This window comes from Protopterus annectens, chromosome 3.part0, assembly GCF_019279795.1.
Source record: "Protopterus annectens isolate FY-2018-M chromosome 3.part0, PAN1.0, whole genome shotgun sequence".
In the NCBI taxonomy this organism is placed as follows: Eukaryota; Metazoa; Chordata; order Ceratodontiformes; family Protopteridae; genus Protopterus; species Protopterus annectens.
This window is the reverse complement of record NC_056731.1, coordinates 1145433650-1145448193: the sequence shown is the minus strand read 5'-3', so window position 1 is coordinate 1145448193 and position 14544 is coordinate 1145433650. Positions and strand designations below refer to the sequence as shown.

General features: G+C 44.1%; 1 protein-coding gene across 1 annotated transcript in view; it reads right to left on the bottom strand.

The window, feature by feature from the left end:
• Window positions 1-14544, bottom strand: part of ESCO1 (establishment of sister chromatid cohesion N-acetyltransferase 1) — a gene marked incomplete in the record, with an annotated part of 993102 nt that overhangs the window by 660728 nt on the left and 317830 nt on the right. The window contains 1 exon segment of the mRNA XM_044065376.1: window positions 13425-14385. Within this exon segment, the coding sequence (XP_043921311.1) occupies window positions 13425-14385 (961 nt within the window).

The window sequence follows — 14544 nt, the reverse complement described above, 5'->3', positions numbered from 1 at the left end:
CTGCAAAGGAAATATCCTCCCCAGGTGAATCCGTACCATAAGATTCCTCCTCTGGGGAGGCATAACCAGAAGAGTGGCAATCTGAGTTAAACAGTCAAGAGATTCATCCTCTGATTATTTTTCCTCTTCAGAAGAGACATCCTCTGCAGGCCTCTTCCAAAGTGTAGAAGGAGAAAGGGCCGATGCCGGAAAATAAGGGGCTGACATCTGGTGGAGGGCCATGAAGGCATTAAAGAGGCCTTGGGTAAAGGCCTGCCAGTCAGGAGTTTGATTCGAAGCCTGGTCCTGAGGAGCCGGGGAAACATGTTTAGTTTTTAGCTTCTTCTTTGCAGCCCCAGAGCTAGGCGATGAAAGGAAGAAGGGCCTGACGATGGGCAGCATTCCACGATGTCTGTAACAACATCCGCATGAACCACAATCTGCATCACACTGCACGTGCCTTAAAACATAACCAGCTGTGGTCCGACACCCAAATCAGAAGTCTGTGAATCCCTCTGGGACACACCTAGAGATTCCTTGACTGCTTCTACAGAGGTACCCATTGAAGGCAGCTCTGCAAATTCCAAAGCAGCCTTGGAGCCTTCATTAGCCTCGGGAGGGATGTCCGGAGTAGAGGGATCAGCTATAGGATCAGGCCGAGACTTTTTGGCCTTCTTCAACTGCAGCTCTTCTGAAGGGAACGACGTTGGTTCCATGTCTCGAGCTAAGTGCTTAAGGAGCCTATTCTCCAACTATAACCTAAGGGACACTAGGTGGCTACGGAGGATTTTAGGAACAAAGGCCTTGCAGATATCGCAGGACATGTGATCGTGGTCTGTGCCTAAGCAGAATAAGCAAAGCTCGTGGGAGTCTATGTAGAATCTTACTTCCACAATGACACTTGCCCTTCCTAGCTGACGTACTCACAAGAAAAATCCAACACAGTAACCAAAAGGAAAAGAATCCCCCCCCCCATGGGGTACATATCCGAAGCACAAAAGCAAGTTCTCTGGTGAGCGACAGAGTTGGCAGTCAGACAGGTGACAGAAAAGTTCTGAGGTAGGTACATGCTGAAGTCCTATTTATACCAGACGTCCATTTATGGCTGACATACGATGAGTGATCTGCACCATTGCGCATACCTTGCAGCAGCTTTTAGACTTTGGTATACTGGCCGGACATACAAGTCAGCTGAAGACTGACTTCCCACATTATGAATACTGCAGCATATGAATAGAAGGACATCTATGAATCTACTGTGCTCTGCTGCAGAAACACTGGGTAAGCTTGTGAGTAAGACACAGATAAACTGCTGAAAGGCTATGAATCAAAGTCTATCACTTTCATGTCTGTAGTGACCCTTCCTATGTCTCTTCCCCCTTTTTCTAATACTTTCAATCTCCCTTCCTCAGAATAAAACCTCAAAGAGAATGATGAAAACAATACCACTGATTTCCCTCTCAAGCTTTGCTAACATAAAATCATTTTCAGGACCATTTAGTAATACACAACACATGACATCTCAAGAGTGTTGTTACAGATCCTTAGGAAGACTAAGCATTTCAAGTCTGTGTAAAACAATGGACTCCATCTACCATTAAGACATTTATATCCTGAAGATAAAAATAAAGCAGATAAGGGCTGTGAACAAAAGCCAGCCTTCATAAGGTGTTAGTAAAATCACAGCCATGAAAGTATAGATGTTGATGTTGGAATAAATTTTTTGCTTTACCCCAATTTCAAAAGTAAACTAAAGCTCCCAAAGTAAAACAAACTCTAAAAGAGACTGATTTTAAATATACTTTAACACGCAAATGTAACTTAGGGAATCATGAAAAAAAATGAAATTACTCTATGGTGGGGGAAAAAAACTACAGACTTTAAGAATACCGGAGTACACAGGACAAGCTAGTCAGGGCAACAGTCTATGACAGTTTTGACACGATGAGTTGAAATGAGTGGTAGATACCAGTCATTACTCTCCTGCAACCAAAGCATTCAATGCCAGTTTTACCATACACTAACTTAAATACAGTACGCAAGCTTAAAAAAAAAAAAATTACAGTTTTAAAGTAAACGAAAGTAATGCACTTACCATAAAGCTAGCTCCATGTTGCCTTCTGTCAGTCTCAACCTGTGGGTTATGGGATCCAACCCGATCAAAGGCCAGCAGATCAGAGTCTTCAGCTCTGAAGCTCCACCTCCTTTCTCATAACACAATGCACTCTCAAACTCCTAAAAATGAGTTTGCCCTACTACACCCTACACATCCTTGGCAAGTCCCCCGAAGAAAATCCGATGAACAAAGAAAGTGTCTCAAGTGTCTCAAGACCTTTCCTTCAGAAAGGTCTCGCATCCTTCAGAAAGGTCTCACAGAAACGGATAACTGGTGCCAGAGCCATGGCATAAAGTTAAATGCCAAAAATACCTATAGGAAAATCAAAGGTTACCCAAGCTACCCCAGTAGCCCCCCACAGGTGGCAATCCACTGAGCACAGAAGAAGTTATTAGGGACTCCGGGACCCAGGACAGACAGACACCCAGCTAGCTAAAGTAGTTAGGAAGACAAAGTACATACCTTACCTTATGTGATCAGTTCACATCTAAGAGGAAAAGGGGAGACATCTTAGTTTCAACGCCATCACTCATCAGACCAATGATTGGTACAATGCCCATTAGGGCCCATCTCTGACCCGACACCGCTGGCTGACACAAAACAGCCAGACCAAGGATAAAAAACTCAAGGGTCTCACTGGCTAGTCTAAGAAAAGCAATATTCAGTGCCCACAGCAACTCAGAGGTGACCTGTGCTGACGCAGAAAGGCCCTGTGCGGCCGATTTGATGAGGCCTTGTCCTCAATAAATCTGAATCCGTCAGAGCCACAAGGCGCTTCAATAAATCTCGACCTGACTGTTAATGGCCACAAGGGACGGGATAGCGGCATAATTCAAAGACTAATAGGACTGTGGAACAAAATCCGGTATATGTGGGCAGAGCACCGCTGGCCTTGCTGGCCTCGTATATGAGGCGAGGCACTCGGCTGAATTGTCTAAGAGAAATCTTGACCAATGAATGGGAGATCGTGAGAATATAAACCCAGGGGAGTACCTCAGGGTGGACGAAGCCACAGCACTATAGGCTGGAAGCTTGTAAATGGTAAGTAGTTCCCCACTAATAAAATAATGAACCTATGAAGGATAGACTACACAGTTCACAAGGAGCCACAAAATAAGAATGACAACTTGGAAGAGGGTGGGATGTTGGCATAATGGTTAAGGTGTATACCTTACACAAGGTGCAATGTTTGATTCTCACTTGGGGTAATTAGCCAAGCGCAAAATGGTCCACAAGGGCAGCTAACCTAGTACTAATATATGAACCTATGACGGAGGGAAGGATGGTTGAGACAAATGTAAGAAGATAACACAGCTCAAGCATTACTTTTAAGTAGATAACTTTCATATATGATGTTCTCTCCAGCTCACCTCAACCTGCAGTACAGATTTCCTCAGCCAGTCCAGCTAGTCAAAATGGGTGGTAGACAGAAAACAATCCGGAAAACACAAAAGCCAAAGGATGTCTTGGATATGGACTGAATATCCAACTTATAATGAGCTACAAAGGTATGAGCACTACTCCAAAGTAGCTGTTACACAGATGTCATCCACTGAGAGATGAACACAAAAGGCAGCAGAAGTAGCAATTGCATTCATGAAATGGGTTTTACATTTCTTAAGTAATGAACACCTTTCACAAAGTAAACAGAAGAGGTGCAATCCCAAAGCAGTCTCAACAAGGTCACCTCAGAATTACGCTTACCCAGTTTAATCTTAAAAGAATTATAAAGCTGGTCTGACTTCCTGACATATTTTGTTCTGTCAAAATAAAATCTCAATTGTCAATGAACATCCAAACAAAGCATGCACTCTACTTTGTTATAGAAATTTGGAAAGAAAACAAGCAGCTGAATCTTCTGGTTCAAGTTTAATTTAGAGGCCACCTTAGGTAAGAGGATATGTCTACGAAGATTAGGTAAGGGGGATTGCAAGACAAAGCTTGAAGCTCTGAAACTCTCTGGGCTAAAGTAACTGCCACTAACATGATAGTTCCAAGATGGCAATTTTAAATCTATGGTAGCAGCTGGCTCAAAAGGAGCCTTAGTTAAAGCTTAAAGGAGAAAAATCCAAAGAATGGACTGGATCCATTACTAAGGGTCTAAAGGATAGTACCATTCAAAAAAGCCTTAGGAAGTTTGAGAAATAGGTGCGTTTCTTAAGCACACATGGAAATTTCAGATGGCTGCTAACTGAACCTTGACAGAAGACTACCAGAGTCCATACCAAAAAAGCCCCACCGGGAAATCTAAAATTGCATCTAAAGGGGCAGAAAAGTGGTCCAGGCCCTTAGAAACAGCCCAAACAGAAAGTTTTTCTGCTTACTAGCATAAATCTTCCCAGTAGAAGGCTTTTGAGAGGAGGAAAGAATACAAACCACTTTCTTGGAAAGCTTTTGATCTCTGAAAATCATTGAAATTGGAGGAAACAAACAATCAACCCGAGGGCTTTGAGACTCAGGTGAGGCTGGTCCAAAGGATGGGATACAAAGTCCGACAAGGATGAAGGACAGTGCAAAAGAGAACCACAGGAAGGAAAACCGTACTGTCTGAGCCAGAGAGAAGCTATGATGATCACAGATGCTCTACAAAGGGCTGCATTCTGAAGAAACTTTATTATCAGGGTAGTTGGAGGGTATGTATACAGGAACTTTGTGGGCCAAGCACAGAGAAGAGTGCCCTTCAGTGATGGTCTCTTTGGGCAAAATCAGGGTGAAGCAGCTGCTGCATTTGGTGTTCAAGGGGATGCAAAGAGGTCACAGCAGAGTTGGCCCCAATGGCCTAACACATGAACCACCACTGATGGTTTAAGGGACCACTCGAGGCATGAGGACGCTCATGCTCAAGTTGCCACCAGAATGTTAAATCTCCCTGGGAAGTGCATTGCTATCAAACAATGTTTCAAGGACATCACCTACTATCACACATCCTCATAGCCTTTTCATACAGTGGGTAGGATTGGGGTTCCCCCTTGCTTGTTCATGTTTCAAACCACTGCCATGCTGTCAGTCTATATGGTTAATGCAGGCTTGGGGAGGCAGTCTGCAACACTACAGACAACTGCTCATCTCCAAGACACCGATGTGAAGACAGGCCTCCAAAGGAAATAAAGTACTCTGAGCAGTCGTCCCTTCAAAAATACTCCCTCATCCTGGATTTGAAGTGTCCATGATTACCATACCCTTGGGCAGGGGAAAAAGAAAGGGATGATCAATGGAGACCTGATTTGATGTCTGCTACCAAGAAACACAGCTACAGCACATGTTAGTGAGCCAAACAGGAAAATGCACTGGGCGAGAATTAATTGACTAATGGATCCATAGGGCCCACTAAAAAACCCTCATGAAAAACCTAGCCAAAGAAACGATACATACTTCAGAAGCCATCAAGTTGAGAAGCCACAGAACTAAAGAAATTGGTGGCCTGTCAGAGTAGTAGCATAATGACAGAAGACTCAAGGAAAGCAACTTAGTCATCTGCCTGATGATGCCCAAATGGCATTTGATGAATTCCAGAGCTTAAATCAGTTCCAAATTCTCATTTTAAAATTAACTGTGATGCTCAACGATAGGCACAACTTGAGCAGAAAATCCCCTGCTGATATTAGAAATGCCCTAGAAGTCACTATAAGGAGCCAATCATCCAGGTATGGCAAGGTCTGGAATCCCCACAATCTGAGCCAGGCTGCTACCACAGACATGCACCTGGTGAACATCCTGGAGGCTGTGGTAAAGCCAAAGGGCAGGCTTGAAACTGCTAGTGACTGGGTCTCAACTAGAAGTACTTGAACTTCCTCGAATGCCCCTCTTTCTTTATGTGACAGCAGACTTCTTTGAGATCCACTTAGCACATCAAATCATCTTTCCTCAGTAGGAGTAGAATGGACTGCAGAGTCACCATCCAGAACTTGGTCTGTTTCACATACAGGTCCAATTGTCTGAGGTCCTTATTTAGACACTAAAGAATTTTAAGACACTATTTTCTTTGGTCTGGTGAGACCTCTTGGATGGCTTGCTTTGACAGCAGCTTGTAGATTTATACTGCTACTCGCCTTCTCTGATGGGATGAAATGTTAAATTGGGAAAGAATCTTTCTTTCATGATTGGAACAAACATGAAATGAATAGTACAGCCACTGGAAATGAAAACAGTCAAGCATCTGAACTGACAGCCTCTTAAGGCAATAGCCACCCAGACTGCCTCCAGAGAACAAAAGTCAAGTCAACTTTCAGGAGTATTGGAAGGCTTGGCAGAGTAGGAACCTCACAAGCCTTAATTCAGCAGACCACCAACTCCCCTAGGGAAACATATGTTGAAGTCACCTCCTCCCTGCTTTGGGGAACACCTTCACCTGGAGCGTCCAGTGGAAGCTGATGGGATTTACAAAAAAAAAATAAATAAATAAAAAATAAAACATTTTTTAAAAAAAATGTAGTTTTCCTCTCCTCAGGTCCCTAGAGACAGTTTGTGGGGTAAAAGGCAAACTCCTATGGCAGATCATGTCTTCCACTGATGCTCACTCCTAAGTGTGTCGTTAACCTTGGGTCACAACATGGTGGATCCATCAAAGGTAGCATTACGAAAGGACTCCTTAAAGCAGACCACAAAGGCACATCCAGGCATGGAGGTGCACAGATATGCTAGTGCCTGCTGCGCAAGCCGTACCATCTGATGTATTAAATAGCAGCCTCATGGATACATTAACTATGAGTAATATATTAGACAACTGAATCCTTAAGGATTTAGGAGCACCAGAAGACAGTTGTGACACCACACACAGACAATTCAGTACTTTGATCTCTGATGTCTATTCAAGTGGGCCATATAGTTCCAGAAATGAAGGGCAAAACAGGCTGAAGGTAAGTGTGCTTCCTGAATTGGTCCATCACCTGCAACTATCTACTGGGGGGGGGGTAGGAGTGGACGGGTGATGTGCTCTCCTCAGAGATTTTTTTTTGTGGGTGTGTGTGTCTGTAGTGACAATACAATAGCATCCACTGCATCACCTTTGCTCCAAAAGGCCCTATCCTTGACCAACATTTTGTTCAATTTATAGAGCATAAGCTCCACCATGTCAGGTTCTTTCCAAACCCTCTGGAACATCAGGTTGATAAGGATGTCCTGAGGGGATACCACCCAGAGCTTGGATGTGCCTACACCAAAGGTTTCAAGAAAAAGACAGACTCCACTAGAGAAGGGGTTTTGATAATGACATTGCGTTGAGGAAAGGACTAACTCCATCAAATTGCCAAAGGAGTCGTCTTCACAAGCACATTCGAGGGTCATTTTCCGTCGCTGATTTTGAAAGCCACTGTGAGAGAATCCTCAACAGAGGATAACTGCTGCTTCTTGCATTTGCTCTTCATGTGCATCTCCCAGGCAGGGAAGCCAGGGGAAGCTAATAAAGCCAATAAGGAGTACTACATCTGGGTCTGATCAAAACCTAGAGGATCAGGTTGTCCCAAAGACAACGCATGAACTGAAGGCCCTAGATGGATGGAACAGCAGGATGGATCAGACATCAAAACAGAACCCCCCATTCTCTGAATGAGAGAAGATCCTTTCTTTGACATCAAAAGATGACACCAAGGCTGCATGGCTGGGAAGTGACCCTCTCTGATCCATAGATCTAGGAGAGAATCCAACTCCAGTCACCAAATCCGTTGGGTCCAATGTAGAGATTAGAGCAGAGCTGTCCAGCGCAGAGCCATCCAAGAGGAATGACTGCTCAGAAAGTCGAATCTGACCCTAAACCCTCAGTTCAGACCTTAGAGCTCCGGGAAGCACTCTGCTTCAAGAAGACCAGAGTCAAGAACATTAAGGAAGAGGGCAGTCACATTGATGACAGACAAAGGGGAAGAACAGAGTTGTGTCAGAATACAGACATTAGTACCAAAAATGGACTTGGAGGAACAAGTAATACAGGGGCCAAAGGGAAGGGACCCTCTACACTCTGGGTCAAGAGTAAAGCAACAATCCCCAGGGTCCATCTGGGCTTTAAGAAAGGTATGTACTGTATTGGAGGACTCAGCAGAGTTGGATCAAGCTGAAGATGCCTGCTTGGTGAGTCAATGTAAAAGAAGTGAAGTCTCCTGGATCCCAAAGGGAGATGCTTAGAACCAGAGAGGTGACAACTCCATAGAAACCCCCAGCCCCAGAATAATAGTGATGAAAGGCAAATGGACCCAGGTCAGTAGTTGGAGCTGCAGCTAATCAAGGACTTAGGATACTTGGAGCCATTGTATCCAGTGACTTTGAAACTGGAGCCAACAAAGAATTAGATTGTTGCCAAGGGTCTACCAATACAAAATCTTGATAGGGAGCCAAAGGAGCGGATGGCTTTGGGACCTTCAGATTCAGATGAATTTAGAGGAGGAGTATTTCCTGGTCTCTCTACCTAGTTTCACTTTTTCCTCTTTTTCTTTTCTTTCTTCATTTCCTCTCTCTCTCCCTCCTTATCCTTCTATTTCTTCCTGTCACTAGTTGTCTTAGCTGGAGAAGGAGAGAACGCTACTGAACCAGAATCTGAACTGAGGGGGAAGCATCACTCTGAGGATCAGTTTAGCATGAAAATCAGCTGGGGCTCTGATGCCGAAGGCAGCACATGCCTGACAATCCATATCCAGGTAGGAAACACCCAGACAGTATACATGCTTACTGTGGGAATCCTGGAGCGTCAGCTTGTGGCCGCAACTCGCACCTTTTTTTTTTTAAAGCCAGAAACCTTATCCATGCTACATGAACTACAAGCGACTACAAAATTATCAGAAACACAAAACAATAACAAATTACGAATGTCTAATAACACTAAAATACCAGTTCTCAAACTTGAACTGCCAGAAACATACAAACTCTAAACTAAAAATACTATTCCCGGCTCCACAAAGTGTACTCTTCAAATCTTCCCTTGGAACTAGACAAACTTTCAACTTAAGCACTCAAACCATTCACTTCTCATCCCGGCACTTGCTCAAAACTCATAGCAAGCACCAATAAACATTAGCACTACCCCCTCCCCCCATACTAGAGAAGGACAGGGCTGTCTATTCAACCTTACCAGCCAGTCAGTAAAACAGTTCATTGTACCTATCCAGGCATGTCCAAAGGGCAGTTTCAGGTGTACTCTCCGGTCCAACTGGTGAATCTTGGCATTTTGAGGCAATGTTACAATTGCCTCATGTACACAGACAACCCTCTCTTCCTTCCAACAAACACCAATACATGCGAGAGATGCAATTATACAGCAAAACTGGAGGCTAAGCTCTGTCGACCCAAGACTGGACCGGGCAGTCAAGAGGAGAAGGGAATTACTTGCATCACACCACCAGTCTCGCACAGAACTATGAAACCAGCACCAGTAAAAAAAAAACACATAAATACACGAAAACATACTCGGAGGCTCTAAATAAAAATCTGCAAAAGCAACAGAGACCTCCAAAGCAGACATCCAAGCAACCTCCACCCCCCAACAGAAACCATGAAACACATACTTCACAAAACCAGTGTGCCACACAATCACAGCCCTTAAGGCAAAATAACATACCCAACACACTAGTAAATAGGTGATTCTATAGTCAGGCACACTGATGTCCCACTCACTAGGCTGAACAAGGAGAAGGTTACTGTTAAGCTGCCTGTCGGGTGCCAGGATCCGCCACATAACACAAGCACTCAGGTCACTTCAGAACAAGTACAAATATGACTCTGTCATTGTCCATGTTGGTGTGAATGACCTGAACCGTACCTCCCTGGACTACATGAAAAGAGACATGGAGGAGCTCTCTGATCACGTAGCCCAGGCCGGTATGACCCTGAGCATGAGTAGCATACTGCCCTCACAAAGAATGATACCACAGTATAGAGAAAAAAATGATCAACTTCAACAATTGGCTAAGCTTCTGGTGTCATTCAAAGGGGATCCAGTGTCTGTCAGCCTGGGATGACATGCTTGACAAGCCACTCTGCTTCGTTAAAGATGGATTGCATCGGTCACCCTTAGGCTTTCGAATACTGGCCAAGGCTCTTGCCACCCCCATACAGCCTTTTTTAGGCAAGGCTCAAAAGACAAACCCACTGCCGTAAATAGCACAAGTAACAAAAACCTGAGGGTAATGCTACTCAATGCCAGCAGTCTAAACCTCAAAATGCATGCACTCGAGGCACTCCTCAGTATGGAGAAAATTGATATATGTGCAGTAACAGAAACCTGGTTTAAGGCTCCATAGAGCACCACAGCACTACCAGGCTACAACTCATACCATAAATTTCGGCCACAAAACCTGGACCGAAATACAAAAGGCAGGGGAGTATAAATATTCATCAAGGATACCCACACCTTCAGGTTAGTGGCACAGCACAATGCTTCAGAGATCATCCACATGCAACTAATGAGCAAAACTGCTATTCAAATTATAGCTTGTTACAGATCACCCACCATGTCCCAGGACCCCCACTACGCATTCCTGGAAACACTGGGAAACAAAGGTCCTACCAAACACCCTGTTATTGGGTGATTTCAATTACCCAAACATTAACTGTGAGAGCTACTCAAGTACAAACTCCCTTGCCCAACATTTCCTAGAATTTATAAACTCAAATGCCCTGGATCAACTGGTCAACATCCCCACCAGAGGTGACAACATATTGGACCTGATCATCACCAACATGGGCAACCGGTGTTCCACACCGGAGGTCAACCCCTCGCTGGTTAGATTTGACCATAAACTAATCACTCTGGATATCCACATTCTGCCACCACCCCTGGTCAACGAAACCACTGTGAAAAACTTTTCAAAAGCAAACTTCACTTTACTTAAAACCAAGGTGGGAAGTTTCAAAGCCCCCATGCTAAAGGATAACTCTGTCCAAGCTGCAAAATCCTTTACTAATGCACTCTACGGGCACCTACAAGAATGCATGGATTGTGCTATCCCAAACAAAAGCAAGACTCACTCCTCCAAGAAAAGGAAACCAGCCTGGTGGACCCCTGCCATAAACATGCTATACAATAGAAGGAGGAAACTAGCACAGAAAAGAGTAAAATCCCAAGAAGGGAAGACATCCATGATCAGTATTAGCAAGAAACTACGTTCCCTCATAAAATCATCCAAGGCAAGCATTGAAAGAAACATTGCCATGGACTCCAAAGATAACCACAAGGCATTCTATAGCTATGCCAAGAATCTAAGTGGCAATTCTCAGATCTGCTCAGAGTTAGTGCAGAATGGCACAAAATACACTGAACCGACCAATATAGCCAACATCCTGGCAGACAGGTCCAGTGCAAACTTCACCCCCTTTCTCACCCCCAAAAGGGCCCATAACTATACCAGAAGAATGTAATGCCCCTGAAATCACAGACACTCAGGTTAAAACAGCCCTCTCCAAAGCCAAAAACACAGCATCAATGGGACTGGATGGTGACCCAGGCTGCGTCCTACATGAGCTCAAAGATGAACTAACCCCTCACCTAAACACACTGTTTAAACTCAGCCTCTCCACAGGCTACGTGCACACAGAGTGGAGCACAGCAATAGTTATTCTGCTCCACAAAGGTGGAGCCACAACGGACCCCGGGAACTATCGCCCTATAAGCCTGACTAGCTTGGTCTGCAAAGCTATGGAGCGCATCATTATGGATCTCATTAACAGAGACATCGGAAACCTCCAAACATTGGACCCTACCCAGTTCGGCTTTAAGGGCAGATCATGCATCCTAAAGCTGGTGGACTTCTTCGAGACAGCTACCAAGGCTACAGACTAGGGAAAGGTGGTCCACACAGCCTACCTAGACCTCGCAAAGGCTTTCAACACCATTCCCACTCAGGTATTATAGACAAACTCACCAGCCTGAAAATAAACCCCTACGTCACGAGATGGGTTGCCAACTTCTTCCTGTTCGGCATATACTTCTCAGAGGTACAGGCAAGCACAGGAGGACTATGGCTGACCAAGTTTGCAGACTACCGCAAACTAGGGACTATAACGGACTCTGGCTGACAGACATCCTCCAAAAGGGTCTCACTGAGACAAATACCTGGTGTCAAAACCATGGCCTCAAGCTAAATGCCAAAAAGTGCATAGTCATCCCCTATGGAAAAAATAAAGTACCCACAAACTACCACATAGGTGTTAGCCCCCTAAATACGGAAGGCATCATAAGGGATCTGGGGACCTAAGTAGATAGTAACCTCTCCTCTGATAATCACATTGCCAAAGTGGTTAGAAAATCCTTCTATGTGGCCCACCTAATCACAAAAGGGTTTGCATCCAGATCGAAAGAGGTCATTGGGCCCCTCTACACATCACTCATCAGACCCATCAGAGTACAATGCCCCATTTGGGATGTACCTTACAAGACACCTGCAACAACTGGAAAGACCACAGAAGTACCTCACCAAGAGGATCACTGGCCTCAAGCAGATGCCCTATGCAGCTCGACTGAAGAAACTCCAGCTGTATTCGGGCTGCATACCACCTACTCAGAGGTGATCTCTGCCTGACATACAAGGCCATGTCCAACCCATAATTGATGGACATATTTCCACCTAAAGAAAACCATATCCCCTCGAGCCACACACTCCAGGGATCTAAACCTCACCGCAACAATAAATAGGACGTGGTGGAAGGATAGATTCCTGTCCCAGAGACTTCCCATGCTCTGGAATAAGATGCCAATCTACATTAGGCAGAGCTCCTCGCTAACCTTCTTCAAGAGAAACCTTGATGAGTGGATGGGAAACTAAGTTTACCCCATGGGTCACTTCAATGGCTCTGCTGGACAGAGGCACAGAGAACTAATCTAAGGGGGCAGCGAAAGCCAACACATTCCGGCTAGGCTTATAAATGCCTTCAGGCAGATAGCCTAGTACCTACCTATGAACCTAAGGAAAAAAAAAAAAAAAAGCAAGAAGCCTGTTCAGAAAATGATGACAAGAGCTTACCAACAAGCGCGCACACACACACACACACACACACACACACACACACACACACACACACACACACACACACACACACACACAAAGATTAACTCCACAATCCTATACAATGCAAAAAGCTGTAAACCTAAAACGACTTGGATAGGAGGATATAAAGCAAGAAGAAAAATCCTACAAGCACTTAGCTACTGGCAATTCCAAGAACACTTCTGATGCTGGAAACTACAACTACATCTGAGGAGATTTACAGAGGGCAGTGAATTATGGGAGAGGATCCAACTGAATTAGCTAACCAACAGGTTGAGACAGTCAGACGAGAACACTGGATCCTGAAAATGCAACATTAAATTTTCAGCTGCCACACAAACTACTAGCAGCAAGTTTCAACATACCTTTAATTGCATCTTCTACCTCTTTCTTGGTCTCTTTTGGCAATGGTGTTTTTTTCTGCCCATTTCCTACATTACTTTTGGCTTTCTTTTTTGAAATAGGTTCTTCGGATACTGTTTCAGACTCGCTCTTGGCTGGCTTTGGTGCAGATGGCTCTTGACATAAATTGTCTAGGTCCTTTTCAGCCTGCTTTGCTTGTGCAGCTTCTGTTTCCTTCTTTGCTTGTTTTGGTGGTGATAGCTCTTGATTTGCACAGTCTAGCCTCCTCTTGATTTGCTTCACTGGAGATAGCTTTTGAAGTGCATTGTCTGACTCTTGTTTTATTTGTTTTGCTGCAGATTGCCCCTGAAGTGCATCTTCTGAATCTTTATTTGCTTGTTTCGGTAAGGAAGACTCGTGAGGTTCTTCTTTTGACTCATTGTGTTTAGCTTGGGGTAGACCCTGAAATGTATTTTTGGGCTCACTCTCAACTTGGTTTGGTAGGGGTAGGAGTGGAGGTGAAACTTCCTGCTCCCTCTGGGTTTGTCTAAGATCATCAAGTTCCTGAAGGGCATCTTTAGACTCTCTACTGGTTTGCCTTGGAAACAATGGGCCTTGACTTACATCCTGTGACTCAGTTTTGGAGTCCTTTGGTGACAGTGATTTTTTTAGTGTACTTTCTAATTCCTCCTTTCCTTTGCTGGGTAAAGACAGTACTGGTGATTTATGTTCATGCCCTTTTATTACTTCTCTTGGTACAGTTGGCTCTTGAGGTGCATTTCCTGCCCCTCTTTTGAATTGTTTTAATGGAGAAGATTCAGGTTGCACAGTTGAAGGCCCTGACTTAGCTTGATTTATGGAAAAATGCCGAGAAACATAAGAAGCACTGTTTGACACAGTCTTTGCTTGCTTCAGTGGGGATAATCCTTCACTGCTTTTCAATGGACTATTTTCTGGACTAGAGTCCAACCGTAAACAGAAATTCTACAAAGAGAAAAACAGTAAGAAAAAAGAAATTAAAAATATACACTTTCATTACAAATGTTCTGTTTCCCAAAACACCACATATTTTATCAAATAAAAAAACATACAAAATTATCTGGGAGAAAGTAGTAAAGAAATAATTTCTCTACTGCATTCTGA